We start from the raw sequence: 16,740 nt of genomic DNA on the forward strand, positions 1-16,740 counted from the left end.
AGTCCAAAGCTATGCATATCCAAATGAAAATAAAACATTAAAAGGAATAAGCCTAGGAAGTAGTTTTAAGAAGTATCGTCTCAATATCTACCTCTCAAAAAATCTTATGTAATACATTTTCCAACTTCTGTCATAGAGATGACACATCTGGTATTTAGGAATGTCAGTATCCTTAGGAAAGTAAAGGTATGCATCATGACTTATGTTTTTTAAGGTTAGACAAATGGTATATTCAGGCCTGTGTTTATTTCTGGTATAGCCATACAAAATGCAAAATGTATGAAAAGTTGTATGAGTTAATTTTTTTCCCAATTTGAATGCATGTTAATAGCACATAGGGTTTTTGATAAGTAAAAGTAATTCATCCTTAAAATGTATAATTTTAAAGTGTAATTCATTTTTCCCCCTAAATCAGGATTCTCAGAAAAGTGGTTAAAATTTTCTTTCTTTCTTTTTTTTTGTTTTGAAAAGAAAATCCAGAAAATCTAATCCATAAATCATCTGCTTGGTGAAGGAGACAAAACAAAGACAGCTGGAGATGATGAGATTGATGGACAAAAGCTAAAGCAATAGCTGGGGCCTTTTTTTTTTAATGAATGGAAAAGAGATGTAATGGTATCTGATGTTGTTAAATTAGATGACCTAGGAGGTATAATATATAATATAATAATGTGGTTGCAGAATTCCAATGTTATAGTGAAGTATAATGAAAAACAACTTTAGTTACATGCTTTAACTATTGTTGCAGAAGAGACAAGTCGGCCTTTATGTGTGCAAGGAACCATCTGTTTAATTGTTCTCATTTAGAGTTTTAGCATTTAAAAATTGTATGAAAATCCAAATCAGCTGAAATTATTTTAGCTAGGTAATCATTTTGAGGGGAACTGGGGATGTAAGGAAGATACTTCTTTTCTTAAATCTTCAAGCCCAATTAAAAAGTCATACTGAAGAGAATACCAACAACAGTCCACAACTTACTGGTCCTGTGATTGTGGTGACAATGTGTTACATCTAGCAATCCACAAACTTAAATTTGGCAGTGAAAATTCTATGATGATTTTCAATAACTTTTAGCTACAAGTACTTTAAAAATAATAGATTGATAATTTCCTTTATTTCCTTGAAAATTTATTTTATAAATACTTTGTTTACATTTTAGATCGTATGTCTTTACTTAATTAAAAATAATGAATCTAGTTTGAATCAGCTGTTCTTCCAAGCTATCATGCTTAAGCTATGTCAACAGCATTTATTTGTATTAATGATAAATATTTCCATCATAATTTGCCTGCAGAATATATACTGTTCTTAATTTTGAAATGTCAGTTCTTGAGATAAACTGTTTGGAGCTACAGTGAGCTTCTCTATTTCACAATGCAATCAGCATATACCTATATTAATATTAGAAAATATTTGTTTTATAAAATATATTGATGTATGATAAAGATGATCTAATTTGTGAATGCATATGTGTGTGGTTACTTTATAAAATGTGAAATAATGAATAATGAATTTGCTTAAAATAAAACATAGGTTAATGAGAAACCTGTGTTTGTGAAAAAAGTTTTAAATATTTTTCTGCAGTTTTAGTTTGTAATTAAAAAGCAAGATGGTTTACTTTTAAGTAATGAATGAGAGTAGCATACGGGAGATGGCAACTATAAATTACTCAGGAGATAATAATTCAGTGTGAAACTTGTTTATGCCTTTTATTTACACCTTTCCTCTCCTTATGGCCTCTTTTTGGCTATTTTTTTTCTTTTGATTCTTAATATTCTTCTTTAAAGGATCATCAAGTAAATGGACTTGTCCAGCTTGCTCATTTTGTCAGTGGTTAAAATTGGGTAGGATTAAGGAACTTGACAATATTGGCTAAATAAATTTAGAACTTATTCGTGGTTTTCATTTAACTATTTTAATTATGTTTCCTACTGGCATCCATAATGTGGAATTGAATATATTATGATCTAGAATAGAGTATTGTGGGGCATAATGGGACATGAAGGATTCATTAGTTTTTCCAACAGTTTGATTCATAGTCAGGATTGACTCAAATAAAATGGAGAATATCAATTTATTTGTTAAATAATAAATTTAGCAGAGTTTTAGGCTTTTATCTTCCCATGATGCATATAGGAGAGGAGTGAAGTGATTTGATAGAGAAAAATTCCTACACTTATAAAGTTTAGGAATACAGAGAAATCAATTGCAATCTTATTCCTAGGTACTAAATTATCAATTAAAACAGCTCATCAGAATTACTTTTGGAGATTTTTTTCACAGAACCTGGTAATTTCTAAAATCTTAGAAATTTTTAATAAAACTGTACTTCCAAGGACATATTTATAGAAACAGTGAAGAACAAATTGGTAATAGTTAAGAATTTCCACACATATCTCCATTTAGACAAAAAAAGGGAAGATAGATATTCTTGTAAAAGTTTTCAGTAACAATTTATCAAATAGATCTTTTGAACTAATTATATAAGAGAGGAAGATCTCCCTCTTCCTGGAGATCTTCTGCTGGAAAAAGGAAATATCTCTTTCTTTTAATTATGGAAACTTGCGTTTTTAAAGGTAGGTTCTGGAATTCCAGTAGTTAGCATTATAAGCAAAAAAGCAGGCGTATAGAGCTCAAATTTGCTGGCAGAAATGGAGATAGGACTCGAAAGGATTTTACTTAAAAGAAGTAAACTAAGGAACTTATAGAATTTTTCTCGCACAACTGCATTCATATTTTTAAAATCATCTCCATTATTTAACTGAGCTTGGGCATCTTATTCTTATTCTGGAAGGATGGCTTCAGTTTGCCTTGAAATTATTGAGCATATGTGATATATTTGAATTGAAATGAAACAGGCACTTCAGTTTGAGTAGGAGTTTTGCCTTAAGGATAAAATGAATTAGATTTATTCAATAATCTGGTCTCAGTTGTTATACTAAGTATGTGAGAGTGTGTCTGCGTGAGAGAAAAATTGTAGGAACAATTTTTAAAACTCAACATTTAAGTCTAGTGAAGTCTAGAAAAGTATTTAGATTTGTTTATCAGTTAACATCTTGAAATGTTTTAAAGATAAAGATAAATTTCATTTTTCAGTGTTCTGAATTTTTTCACAATGCATACATACGTAGAAAATCTCAAATCTAGTGTCTTAGGAACATCTTCAGTCATATGTGGGGCAGAATAAGACCATTTTCTTCCTTAAAGAGCAATGTGTTAGACATAATTGTTTTTCTATTGTTGTTTTGTAGTGTATATGGGAGTGGAGGGTGAGGCTATGATCTGCATGCTATATGAATCCTTCAGTAATAATGAAAACTTTTATAACTGGGTTTATTCCCTATTTATTCCAGAGGGTATTGTTCTTATAGGTTTTCTTTTCTAGATTTCATCTCTTAAAAGTGAGAAATTTGACTGGATCCTCCTCTATTCCTCTTTCAACTATTTTTTCTCAAAATTAATCTAACACAAACAAGTCACTTAGGAAGGTTGGTTGAATTTAGTCCTCTGTCTTAGTCAGTGTGTTTTATACTCTAGAATTGCCTGGCCCTGAACAAGTATCAGTGTTTTGGGAATGGATGCAGGAATGAATTAGTAATTTTCATTAGTAATTTTCATCAGATTTTAGAATGATGAAAAGTCAATCCTTAGAGAGCCTCTTAATATTATTACCTACTCACATTAAATACTATTCATATTACTCTGTTTTAGACTAGTAATCAAGATGACTAGTCAATAAATTAATTTTAGGTATATTTAAACTTGGATAGGAGACAGAAAAAGTGTATATTTATAATACTCAACTAATCATTTACTCAAAACATTTGACACTCTAAGATTAGTTAGCTCAATTCATGATTCCTGAATTTACTCCTAAAATATTTTCTCATCTCTATGACAGAAAATGACTGCCTTAAGAAAATTTGGGGGATGTTTGCTGGTTTCCTTTTTACCTTGAGACAAGTCCATGCTTATATTCTGTTTTAACCACAGTGGGTAACTGAGAGGTATGTATATGCTGCCTGTTTAGCTGAACCCTATCAGATAGTTTTAGAAAGAAGGGAGAGTGGAAACGTTTACTCTGCCATTGCCAAACTGGGTGACTGGGATAAGTATTTTCCTTTCTCTTGATAGAGATGAGTTATTCATTTGGCATAGTAGACACAATATCTAAGGCCCCCCCCACCAAAATACTTTTAAAGCCCCATGGAAGTGTTTTATTTCTCATTCTTGCACTAAGCAAGATACATATTTACGTTGGATTATATTCATATATATGTATGTATGTATGTATAATATAACCATGCCTGTCTCTGGGTCCATATTTCTTTTGTCTTAAAATGGAAGTATTAAACTAAATGATCTGTTGTTCAACTAAAGTCTTTGCCATATCATTTGATGCACCTTGGAGTGGAATGGGTAGCATTGAGGCAGATGAGTGACTGGCTATTTATTTCCAGTTTTAGTCAGCAAGAAATGATTGTGAAATAGATTGAAATAAAACACCTCTCTGTTTTGTACCAGAGAGAAGTACAGAGAGAAACATGTGACAAAAAGAATGTATGCATATCTTCCTTCTAAAGGCTTTATCTTGAAATACTGTTTGCATCTACTCTTTTTTATGTCCAGATAGGTGAGCAACAGAGAAAGGTAAAGGACTTCCATTTAGCCAGTCTTCAGTCAGATAACAAAATCTCTAGGAAACAGGCTTAACAAAAGATTACACAACATCTCATTAAATATATATCATTTTAATATGTGCATTTATCTAAGAACAGCCCAAAGTATCGGAGGATAAGAGGAACACTTTGCTCTTCTGCCCCCATTGCCATTATCCTGAGTAGATTCAGATGCGACAGATTCAGCATCTCCTATAGCATTAAGTACTTATGTATGCCCTGTATCATAGAAGAGTCGGATTTACCACCCTGCCCAGAAATAGAAGCATCCTAGAGGTTTCTTCATAGATCATGAAATGAAATGGCCGATCCACTTTAATGATGGGAGGCATGGAATAAGCAATCATTTCTGACAGAGTTCCCACCATTGCCTCAGTGCCTTTTTCATCGACCTCAATCACTGCTCTTTGTAAAACCTAGAAAGGAAAATAATGTGGAAGACCATCTGTGAGGCAGCTGAAAGGAGGGTATTTTTGACTGTGGCACTAAACGGGGCCATGCCCCTGGGATTTGGGAGTACAAGGCCCATCTGCACTGAGAGGAATGGTCTGGGGTTGCATCAGAGACTGCTGTGGAAAGCCAAAACAATCTAGGAGAATTCAGGAGCCCAAATGTAGAATGCATTCTAGGCATGAATTCAGGGAGTCTCTGGCTAGCCAATTCATGCATGCATGTATCAAATCAAAGTATTTATTGAACATATACTTTGGAATCACTGAGTACTTTGACCTTCCTCTTGGGGGTGAAGGTGTGGGTTCTCTTCTCTAGCAACTTCCCTGTGCCTGCCATGCTGATCACTTTTACTCTGATACTGATCTGATGCATCGCCTAGGGCAAATCCCAGTGTCCTGAAGCCTTTCTTGAACTCTGCCTGCCTGCATTCACGCTGGTTGCCATATTTAGGAGGCCCTTAGTCCAGGAACTTCATGTGATATGAGTGATATACCTATATATATACCACAAAAGGAGACAATGAAAACATCTGCATAATAACACCTGGACAGTCTTAATTTCCCATAGTAAGCAGAGGGAGAATATTTATTGGTTTATAATTTAAACTTGACGATGTTTTGTAAAACAGTAGCACATTTCTTCAATTTCTCATGTGTTCATAGCAGAAACAACCCTGATCTGCAGAATTATGTTTAATTGTCTAACTTCTGTATAGGGTTGAATGATGGCCCCCAAATATTATGTCCACATCCAAATCCCAGTTCTTACAAATGTTACCTTATTTGGGAAAGTGTCCTTGAAGATGTAATTAATAATTAAGTTAGGGGTCTTGAGATCAATCTATATTACCTGGATGGTCCTAAAATCTAATGACAAGTGTCCATAAAAGAGAGAGAAGAGGAGAAAACACACAGAGGAGAAGGCATGTGAAGAGGGGGACAGAAATAAGAGTGATATGTCCAGAAGCCAGGGAATGCTGGTGGCTACCAGAAGCTGCAAGAGCTTCCAGAGGGAGTGTGGGCCTGCTGAAAACTGGATTTCAGACTTCTGGCTTCTAGAATTGTTGGAGAATAAATTTCTATTGTTTTAAGCCACACAGTTTATGGTACTTTATTACACTAGCCCCAGGAAGCTAATAAACCATCCCTGAGAAACATGGAGTTGATTGCAAGCCAAATGTGTCCTGCTTAAGTGGATATCATTTTTTTCACCTTCCTTATAGTTGAAAAATGCATTGTATGGAAAATGTTAACCAAAACCTCATAGTGGAGAAAGAATATAGTGAAATTTTGCTGCCATTTGGAAATGTATGGGAACATTAAAGTTGTAACAATGATGGGGTGTTACTGCGGGCATTAATAAGCACAGGCCAGGGAAGCTAACCAGTTTCCTGCAATGCATGTAACTGCTCTGGAAGACAGACAATTGCATCCCCCTCAGAACCAGCAGCACTTCCGTTGGGAAACACCGATAATCTGAAGGAATTCATTCTATGGGGATGGTGACCAAACTGGGTCCTCATAGCCTCAGAAGCAGAACTAGGAACACAGAGTTAGGGAGGAATATCAGGTCAATAAAAATAAAATAAAATTAGCAGTTGTAGCCATTTGTAGATTGGGCTGCTTTTCAAAGAAAAAATAATTTCCCTGTCTTTGGAAGCATTAAAAAAAAAAAAGGAAAGAAAATGGAGTGCTATTTAGTAGGGATATTATAGAGGGGATTTCCACAAGGGGTGGGGAGTTGGGTCACATGACCCCCAGGGATTACTTTCATCTTGAAGATCATGTGATATGATATTATGAAATGTTAAAGTTATATTCAACATGTATGGTGATGAACCTGTAAATCAATTCCATTTCAGGGGTACATGTCTCCTTGAGGGTTGGGAAAGGAGAGGATGAGAACTCTGTAAGAGAAATTGGTTGAAAAATGTTTTAAGAAAGTAGCTTAAAATTCATAAAGCATCCAACTTGAATCATAATTCAGATCTTTGGATTATAAATGTAATTCCCTATGGCACTGTGTATTTTATTAGTTAGATGGTCTGCAGAAGTATTTGTTGGCTTTGGGAACATTTCATATTTAGTGTTTGGGCCCTAATGAAAGATCATGACTTACCTTGGATACTTTAAGATTTTTTTCAGTAACTGAGAGTTCACTAAGGTCAGCCCAAGGTGAAAAGATTCTTTTGATTCCCATCTGCTTCAGCAGTTCACGCATCTCATATTTCTGATCTAGCTTGAACTTTGGAAAGAAAACTTCCATTTTTCTGTGGTACAAGTACATATAATGGTGAAATGTAGACAAGATACATAGAATATGAACATTAAAGCATCCACATGTTCTTTTCTTCCTCCAAGATTAGTTCTAAGTCTCACTCAGTTGTCTGTATGTAGCACAAGCCATTCTTTTTTACTGTTCTATTTTAGAGAAAATAGTTTTGGCCTACCAGATTATATTCAGCTTCAGTGAACTGGTTTTCTTTCTCAGCCAATGACTCACATTCTCTTTGGCAAAGAATGCCACCTTTTATATCCATTTCCATCTTTTAAAAATAACCCAAACCAACTAAATAGCCAATTCCATGCAATCCTGCAGCCATCTAGATGATGGCTGTTTTCAAGCCTTAGATTCTGTAGACCCCTAGGGTTCCCAGGAGAACCCTAGGAGCCTGGGGAATGTACGGGAGCAGAATGAAGGAAACTTTGATTCCCCCCTACCTATCTTTAGCAGAGAAACTCTGATATTATCTATTTTATATATTGAGGTTCTCCTTTGAAAATACTTTGCTTGAAAATATGAGTTCAGTGGCTCAAAAGCAAAAAGCATGAAAACTACCAATTTATACAAATTAGTTAAAAATCCCAATTTCTTAATCTATAAAGTACAGCCAAAAATACCAATGACAATCTCACAAAGTTGCTTAAAGTATTAAATGAACTAATATATGTAACTATCAAGAACAATCTCTGCTGTGTAGTAAGGAGCTTAATAAGTATTCATTTCCTTCTGTGGACTGTATTCCCTTCGTTCTGTTTCTTTATTCAAAGTATAACTGAGAGATATGCTTTTTCTTGAAGATTGACTTATAAATATATTCAACAAACCTGTCTTGAGGGCTTGTTTTGTTTGGGACCTTTGCTAGGCACTAAGGATTCAAAGGAAAAGATAAATAATGAAGACAGAACAAACATCAGGGATGTTTAGCTGGACTTATTCTCCATGTCAAATCCTTGCTTGACATGACTCAGCAGGAATAGCCATGGAATTCTTGTGGCATCTGTTTCCTGGTACTCCCGTCCCCCTTTTCTGCACTGTTACTTGTTGGTTTGTCTCCCCTCACTACAATGTAACTTCCTGAGGGCAGGGATATTTGCCTATTTTGTCTACTGTTTTGTGTACCATGCGTGCATCACAGTACTGGCACAGGAGAGAAACTCAATAAATACTAGCTGAGTAACTGAATGAAGGAGCCAGGACTGTGATAGATGCTAGGGATAGAGTGGAAAACAGGACTAATGTAGTCCTTGCCCTCCTGGAGATTACAGCTCACAGGGAGCCAGCACTATACCATGGTGTACTGAATTAAATTGTTGTGTGTGCTATCAAGGTTAGAAAGACTGTGATTGTATAGGGTGAGGGAAAGAGTGGTACCTGGTTTTCATGTTTCTGAGCCATGTCTCCACCAGGTCTGTGGTGAGATAGTCTTCAAGGGCTAGGTGGTCACCCATTTTCTCCATGAGGATCACCAGCATGGTGGCCTTTCCTTGGTAGGGCATTTTGAAGACGTGGCAACGAAAATTCTTATCAAAGGTGGAGGCAAATTTGCCAGCCCTGTACATCATTGGTACCTTAACTGCCTTGTACTTGTCCAGGTGGAAAGTGTCAGCTTCGGTGAGGACAGGGTCAAATGGGGTCAGCCATTTCCCTGAACAGGCAAGAAAAGAACTCATTGCAGAAGCCACTATCCTTGAAAAGCATTGCTCTTGCTAAAGAAATAAAGAGTGAGGGTCCCATCCCCCTTCTTGTTCCAACTAGGAAAGACATTTCTTTATGGGATTTGCTTTGACCACAGCTCAGCCTGCCAAAATAAATTCTCAAAAGATCATTCTTCCCAGGCCTCTTTCCCAGTTGGCAAAATACATCTCCACCAGTCAGGCCTAATGGAGACACATACAAAAGTATGGAAATGCCATCTAACGATCCCTTGTTCCCCTCATTGTTCTGGATCTGAATAAAATTCACTCTCATTCCGGCTGGTAGTCTAATACCCATTTCTTTTTACAGTTGTGTTTTAACTCCAGTCCTGAAAAGGCTTTGGGCCTTTGCCTGTCCCTACCTGCATGAGGAGCCCTCTGATTGAAGCTTTGTCAAATGCAGACTACTGTGCAAGTGATGTGGCAGAAGTGATGGCATTCTCCACCCATTTGCTGCTTAGGGTGGTTCTGAGGGAAGTATCCCTTGCCCACAAAGAGCTACACAATCCAGAAGAGGCCACTGGCATGCAGATACTTGACACCTCCACTTCAGTGTCTGTCTGGATTGTGTGCTTGGCTGACTGTAGAGGGGATCTCCTCCTCTGGCCTTGCCAAGTCTCAATTTTGCCTGGTCTCAGCTTTCCGCTACAGCAATGTCCTCACCCTCCACCAACATTCATCAGCTAGAGAGGCAGATGTACTGGAGAGAGCCTGGGAGCAGAGTGTCAGGTTTGAGTTTGGTCTCTGCCATTTATTAGCAGTGTGCTCTTGATTAATCTAACATCTCTGAGCTTCACTTGCTTCCCATACAGAAAAGGATAATAACTCTTGATCTGCCTATTTCATTTACATTTAGGAAGATCAAATAATTATAAATAATAATAGTTAACATAGATTTAGTATCTACTAAGTGCCTAGCATAACTCGGCATTCTGTTTCATTTAGCCTCATAACTGTGTAGTAGGTAGACATGTCCCCATTTTCTATATTAAAAACCTGGGGGCAAAGAGTGTGTCACTTGCCCGAGGTCACAACAGTAGAGCATGAAGGAAGAAGGATGCAATCATACAATCTTTCAGATGACAAAACCTATGCTTTTTTCCATGCCCCTGTGTGGTTGTTTCCACATGTCGTAAGAGCTGTGTGGAGGTACTGTGAAAGCTGTATAGGACTATAAACATGTGGTATTATTAGGGCTGGGGGATCAAATGAATATGTTGTCTAGCAACATGCCTGGTACATTGTTCAATAAATGTTTCAATCTGTGAAATCTGAAAACATGTTCACAGAAAATCATTTCACTTGAACCACATTTCCCTCAAAGGGAGGGAAAGAAAGAGATGACAGTACCTATGGTTTAGGAAAGCAGAACATTATCAAAGTACCTTTGAACAGGATGTAATCCACAAGAATTAGTTTGGTTTCAGGATTAATTTCATCAAAGAGTTTGGGAATTTTCCCCTGAGTCTCTTTGTTAATGTAATAATTCATGAGCCCTTTGGCCTGTGAGGCATTGTGAAAATTCATAGGCACACATTCTGTATCGAAATACCTCTTTGATAAATTGAGGAAGGTCTCTTTGATATGGAAATCCTTGTGGATGAAGGCAAAACTTCCCTGGGTAAGGTCCAGCTCCCAGTTGTGGGAGAAGGTCTCTCTGAGTTGCTTAAAGAGGGAGGGCAGGAGCATGGGCTTGGTCCCATTCAGGGCCTGCAGGTGTTGCAGGTGGAGCCCACTCACGATCTGGGCTTTAGTCTGCCCTTTGGATCCCAGCATCAAGGTTGCCATAGTGAAGGACAGGCCAAATGGGGAGAAGACCACATTGCCTTCGTGTCTCATGGAGATCTTACGCAGCAAGCTGAACCCAAAGTTCGAAGTCTCTTTGGAGAGCTCATGCATGTTGGTCAACAGCCAGGGGTCCTCCTCCAGCTCCTCCTCTTTCTCCTCCTGCTCCTCCTCCTCCTCTTCCAGGGGTAGCCGAACTCTAGCACCTGTCTGGTTCTGGGGAATGTAATGGGAAATGTGGGTGTTCAGACTCACAGACCCTGCCTTGGCCTCTGCTGGTTGGGGGCCTGGTGCCAAGCTAGGCACCAGCCACATCTCCATCAGGAGGAAGAAGAGCAGGACACTGAACATTAGTTTCATTTCATCAGCCGCGGAGACCAAGGGAACAAAACTCTTCAGCAACAAGGCTTCCCCTGGAAAAAAGATGAGATTGTTTTTAATGCTTACTATAATGTTTCCTTTATGTGTGATGGTAAACAGTCCTCCAGTAACTCTACTTCCTTCCTGTGGGGTGGGGTCAGGTGTGGGGGGTTTTCTCTGGACTTGAGCAGTTTATTCCTACATCTGGGAAAACATGGAGCAGGTAGGGAACACATTTGTTTACTTAAGGAGAAGGTATTATTTCAGACCAAAACTTCAATTCCCATCCCTTGCCATGCCCCCAGGAAGCTCATGGTCTTTGACTCCTTTTTCCACTCATTATTTTCCCAGAAGGACCCAGATGCAAAGCTCACATCTTTGGAGGCAGGAGGCAGCAAAGAGAATGGGTATGGGTCAGAACAGATCCAGGTAGGATCAGGAGGTCTTCACAAAGCTTCTATTAATTTGCTTTCTTCATTGCCCTTGATTGTTTGGCCATAAAGCAGCCTTTGTAAATGTCAGCCCATTCAAGTTGTGCTGTTGGGACCTTGGTCTATGGATTGTTTGGGCTGAGAATTTATAGGGTCTGGTTGGGAATCAGGGCTAGGGTAAGGGCAAGTGATGAATTTTTAGTTTTTAATTGGAGTTTTTAATTGGAATTCTGCCCCTAATGTTCCTCTTTCATAGCATTCAATCAAATCACCCTGTTTTGGGTCAGAGTAACTTCGTGCCTTCTATGTCTTCCTTCACTATATCTTGAGCTTCACAGGATAGAAATAGGATGAATAGCTCATTCATACTGCACTGTTTTCATCTAACCTTCACAGCAATCTGTGAAGTGCTTACTCTCACTTCCCAGGTTATATATTCCTACCCTGGCAGCGAACCTCCAAATCTCCCACTCCTCACCACTAGCCATACCCACCATGTCCACCTCTCAGGCTCCCTCTGCATCCTCAGGGTGCAGAGTTTGGCTCTTGAGTGACTGCAAGTCTGAATAAATGGCTGTGGTCTTGCCTGTGCCATCCAGGCTGTCTCCACACTCAGTTCACCAGGGCTGGGTTGCAGAGGCTGGCTGGGCAGGTGAGGGCAGGTCACCAAGATTCATCTTCACCCTCATCCTCTCCTCTGTGCCTACTGCCCCAGACAGACCTGGGTGGGACCATTCCTGCAGTCTGACACCAACTGCAATGCAATTCTGACTCTCTACTACACAGAGTTAGAAGAGACCCTACAGGTTAAGAGCCCAATCCTTTACAAGACTGCCCTCATTTCAGACTCTAGCCGCAAGCTTGGGGGTTCCCAGGTCACCCACACTTCTGATCAATTGGCTAAAAATTTGGGGATTCCTACCACCCATCAGGTTCAAAAATTTTATTAGAATGACACACAGAACTCTGGGAAGAGCTATACTTATGATTACCATTTGATTATAGCAAAAAGGATACAAATCAATACTAGCCAAGAAAAGGGTGAGGTCTGAGAGGGTTTCAAAGGCCAAGATTCTGTGTCCTCTCCCCATGGAAACAGTACGTGTCATCCTCCCAGCACATCCGATGTGTATCACGGATCAGAACCTTCAGCATCCAGTTTATTATTGGTATTTCATTATCTAGGAATGAGGGCTGATCAAGCTCCAGCACTCTCCTCTCCAGAAGGTCAGGCTGAATCACATGGCTCCAAGCCCCACACCTTAATCACATGGTTGGTCTTTCTAGTGTGGTCAGCCCCACCCTGAGCCACCTAATTAGCATAAAGGATCAGGCTTGGTAGGGAAGCACCATGAATAACAAAGGCACTAAGGTATGAGAAATTCCAAGGATTCAGAGGTTACTCTCCAGGAACCAGAGCAAATGCTAGACCTCATTTGGGAGGCCAAATTCTTAGCAACACAGTTCCCATTAGCAGAGACCTTCATTGTGAACTAGGGTCACCCCTAGCAAAAAGTGGTGATGAGGTAAAGTTCCCAGGCCTCTCTCTCTGATGCATATGTCCTCATTAATACCTAGAACAATACTACACCCCAGTCCTTGGCTTCAGTACACCACTCTGTGCTTATGCTCAATTCCAAAGGATTCAGAACTTCAGTCTTCTAGCAGTACCTTATTTGATAAACTGCTTCTGCAGTGTTTCCTGAAAGTTAGTGTGTAGGGAATACTTCCTGATTCCAAATGGCTTCTAGTTCTGTAAATGTTGGGTCAGTTCCTCCTTCAAACATGACCCTAGTTTCATGCCTACACTACATTACTGTATTTAGCACTACTTTGTAGATTAAACCATAGAAGAATACTATTGAATTCAGCATTGCTTCTCCACCACAGAAGTCAAGAAGGTATCCCCACACACTAAATAGATGTCCGAATGCTAAGACTTGCCCCACGATACTTGAAAATCCTCCTTCATTCTGTGGAGTGGCAGCCCAGTATTAGACCCAGGACCCCAGACTCTGCTTCCTGAACAGCACCTTGTATTCCTTGTGGGATCTGTTCATCCACTGAACAGCACAGAATCTATAGGCAAGGGCTACTCCTTTGAGGATGAGGATGCCATCAAGCAGATCGACGAGGACACACCTTCCTAAACAGTACATGAGTGGTAAAAAAGCAACTGCTCACTACTTCTCAGCCTTGGTGGAATATACCTGGAGCAGAATCCTCCCCTCCCCAAGGAGTCATGGAAGAGAATCACTGGTTTGGCAGGGATAGAAGGTCTTTAGGGAGAAGGCCAGAGATTAAGCATAGCTTGCACAATGAATGTTATGGGGGATGAAAGAGCAAGCCTTAAAAAGCTCCTTTCCTCTGGTTTTCTTCCTACAAAGTTAGTTCTTCATGTCAATAATATGCCTCTTACTCTATCCCTACTCCCAGCTTGCATTTCCAGCCCCTAAGAAATCTAAGATTGAACCTTCTTTGCTGTCCAGCCACCCCAAACCTCCCTATTTAGACACTTTAAAAGCTTTCCTTGAATCCACTACCTCTTACCAGTGGTGGCCCCTCTGGTGCTTGGGAAGATCCTTCATTCAGAGTAGAGATAGAAGGTTAGTTTTGTAGCTGAAAGTTTTCAGCAAATATTTGCTATTCCAAAGTATGATCCACCCATGGGACTGTTACTGATTAACATCTTGATTGGAGATGGTGGAGTTTCTGGAAAACCAAAGACAGAGGGAGAGGCTTCCCATATTCCCCAGCTCCTCTCCCAGAATATGACTGAAATTCTACCATCAGAGCTTCTGCTTTTTTTTTTAAAAAAGCAGTTTTATTGAGATATATTCACATACAATATAATCTATCCAAAGTGTACAACCAATGGCTTTTAGTATAATCAAAGAGTTGTGTATTCATTACCACAATTTTAGAACATTTTCATTACTTTGAAAAGAAAAACCACATGCCCCTCAGCAGTCACCTGTCAATCTCTCTACCCTTCCCCAGCCATTCATCTAATTCTGTCTTTATAAATTTATTTATATTTACATTTTATACAAAGGAATTATACCATATGTAATACTTTGTATCTACTTTTTTTACTTAGCATAATGGTTTAAAATTATTTTTTAATTAGAGAAATTGTAGATTTTATAAAAATCATGAAAAAATACAACATTCCTATATACTCCCCTATTATTGACACTTTGCATTGGTGTGGTACCTTTGTTATAATTGATGAAACAATATTAAAATGTTACTGTCAACTACAGTCCATAGTTTGTAGTAGGTGTATTTTTTCAATATATCAGCCCATTATTGACACCTTATAATAGTGATGTACATTTGTTATAGTTCATGAAAGAACATTCTTATATTTGTACTATTATCCATAGTCATTGTCCATAACAGTGTTCACTGTGTTATATTGTCCCATCTTTTATCCACTAGCTTTCCTAGTAGTAATATATTTAACCACATTCACATATATAATTCAGCGCTGTTGATTATACTCACAATAATATGCTACCATCACCACTATCCATTTCCCCAAAATTGCAATCAACCTAAGCAGAAATTCTGTACAAATTCAGCATTAATTCCTCATTCTTTTTCCTGGTAACCTATATTATAGATTCTAACTCCATGAATTTTCTTATTATATTTAGTTCATACTCGTGAGATCATACAATACTTGTCCTTTTCACTCAGCATAATGTTTTCAAGATTCATCCTATTGTGGCATGCGTCAGGACTTCATTTCTTCTTAATGTTGAATAATATTCCATCTTATGTGTATATCATATTTTGTTTACCCATTCTGTTATCCATTCATCTATTGATGGACACTTAGATTGCTTCCATATATTGGCAATTCTGAATAACGTTATTATGCACATTGGTGTGCAACTAGTCTATTTGTGCCCCTGCTACCAGTTCTTCTGGGTAATGACCTAGTAGCAGGATTCCAGATCATTTGGCACTTCTATGGCTAGCTTCCTGAGGAACCACTTAACTATCTTTCACAGTGGCTGCTCCATTTTGCATTCCCACCAGCAGTGAATGAGTGTTCTTATTTCTCCACATCCTCTCCAACACTTGTAGTTTTCTGTTTGTTTAGTAGTAGCCATTCTACTAGGTGTGAAGTGATAGCACATTGTGGTTTTTATTTGCATTTGCCTTATAGCTAGTGATTATTAGCATCTTTTCATGTGCTTTTTAGCCGTGAATATTTTCTCTTTGGAAAAATGTCTATCGAAGTCTTTTATTCATTTTTAAATTGGGTTGTTTGCCTTTTTATTGTTGAGTTGTAGGATTTCTTTCTATATACTGGATATTAAGCCCTTATCAGATATGTGATTTCCACATGTTTGCTCCCAATGAGTCAGCTTTCTTTTCACCTTTTTGACAAAGTCCTATGAAGCCCAAAAGTCTTCAATTTTGAGCATATCCCATTTATCTATTTTTTTCTTTTGTTGCTTATGTTTTGAATATAAAGTCTAAGAAACCACTGCCTACTACAAGATCTTGAAGATGCTTTCCTGTATTCTTCTAGGTGTTTTATGGTCCTGGCTCTTACAGTTAGGTCTTTGATCCATTTTGAGTTAATTTTTGCATAAGGTGTGAGATAAGGGTCCTTTTTCATTCTTTTGGATATGGATACCCAATTCCCCAAGCACCATTTGTTGAAGAGACTGTTCTGTCCTAGTTGAATGGACTTGCTAGCTTTGTTAAAAATCAATTGATCAAGGATTTCTAGGAAGATGGTAGAATAGGATAGGCTGAGTTCACCTCTGCTCTGTGGAAGAATTAAGAAGTACAGAAAATTGACTGGGAGAGCAGAGTGACCAGAGAAGGTCTTCTACATTATATATGGAGGTCCTAGATGAAAAAAGCAGAGAAATTGGGATGGAAAGAATGGGGTGAGTGTTCTTGGTAGTGACTCTACCTGGGGCAAGTGGTGGTAGACAGGAAGGAGTGGGTCAAGGTACGGGTTGCCCCTGCACTCCTGACTGCCTCTGCGAGGAGATGTTCCCTCTCAGCTCTGCAGACAGGAGCTCC

At 38.5% G+C, this 16,740-nt stretch overlaps 2 protein-coding genes across 11 annotated transcripts in view; one reads left to right on the plus strand and one right to left on the minus strand.

Annotated features, from left to right (window-relative positions):
* PPP4R4 (protein phosphatase 4 regulatory subunit 4) overlaps nucleotides 1-10,511 on the plus strand; it is a 190,244-nt gene extending 179,733 nt beyond the window's left edge. For 7 of the 9 annotated variants that reach the window (XM_077123440.1, XM_077123432.1, XM_077123436.1 and 4 more), the window contains 2 exons: nucleotides 472-4,007; nucleotides 9,420-10,511. In XM_077123440.1, coding sequence (XP_076979555.1) covers nucleotides 472-496 — 25 coding nt within the window. In that variant the 3' untranslated portion in view covers nucleotides 497-4,007; nucleotides 9,420-10,511. Of the gene's footprint in view, nucleotides 1-471; nucleotides 4,617-9,419 lie in introns of those variants that run through there. The other 2 variants (XM_077123434.1, XM_077123433.1) reach the window with 2 other exon arrangements.
* SERPINA10 (serpin family A member 10) lies at nucleotides 4,738-14,335 on the minus strand. Of its 2 annotated transcripts, none has more exons than XM_077123441.1 (5): nucleotides 14,236-14,335; nucleotides 10,495-11,307; nucleotides 8,787-9,060; nucleotides 7,251-7,401; nucleotides 4,738-5,095 (listed from the first exon to the last, which is right to left on the minus strand). In XM_077123441.1, the coding sequence occupies exons 2-5, from the start codon at nucleotides 11,252-11,254 to the stop codon at nucleotides 4,904-4,906; spliced, it is 1,377 nt and encodes a 458-aa protein (XP_076979556.1). In that variant the 5' UTR covers nucleotides 11,255-11,307; nucleotides 14,236-14,335; the 3' UTR covers nucleotides 4,738-4,903. The 2 variants fall into 2 exon arrangements, with proteins under 2 accessions (XP_076979556.1, XP_076979557.1); XM_077123442.1 differs by having other exon boundaries at nucleotides 14,229-14,310.
* Nucleotides 14,336-16,740: the final 2,405 nt, after the last annotated feature.

Source organism: Tamandua tetradactyla, chromosome 12 (genome assembly GCF_023851605.1).
Source record: "Tamandua tetradactyla isolate mTamTet1 chromosome 12, mTamTet1.pri, whole genome shotgun sequence".
Classification (NCBI taxonomy): Eukaryota; Metazoa; Chordata; class Mammalia; order Pilosa; family Myrmecophagidae; genus Tamandua; species Tamandua tetradactyla.

Bases quoted from the DNA above. Each gene is read 5' to 3' on its own strand.
- SERPINA10 (XM_077123441.1), bottom strand. From the start codon at position 11,254: ATGAAACTAATGTTCAGTGTCCTGCTCTTCTTCCTCCTGATGGAGATG. The intron at 9,061-10,494 runs GTACTTTGATAA...TTGCCTGTTCAG, and splicing joins GGATTACATCCTGTTCAAAG to GGAAATGGCTGACCCCATTT. The intron at 5,096-7,250 runs GTAAGTCATGAT...TTTCCTTTCTAG, and splicing joins AAAATCTTAAAGTATCCAAG to GTTTTACAAAGAGCAGTGAT.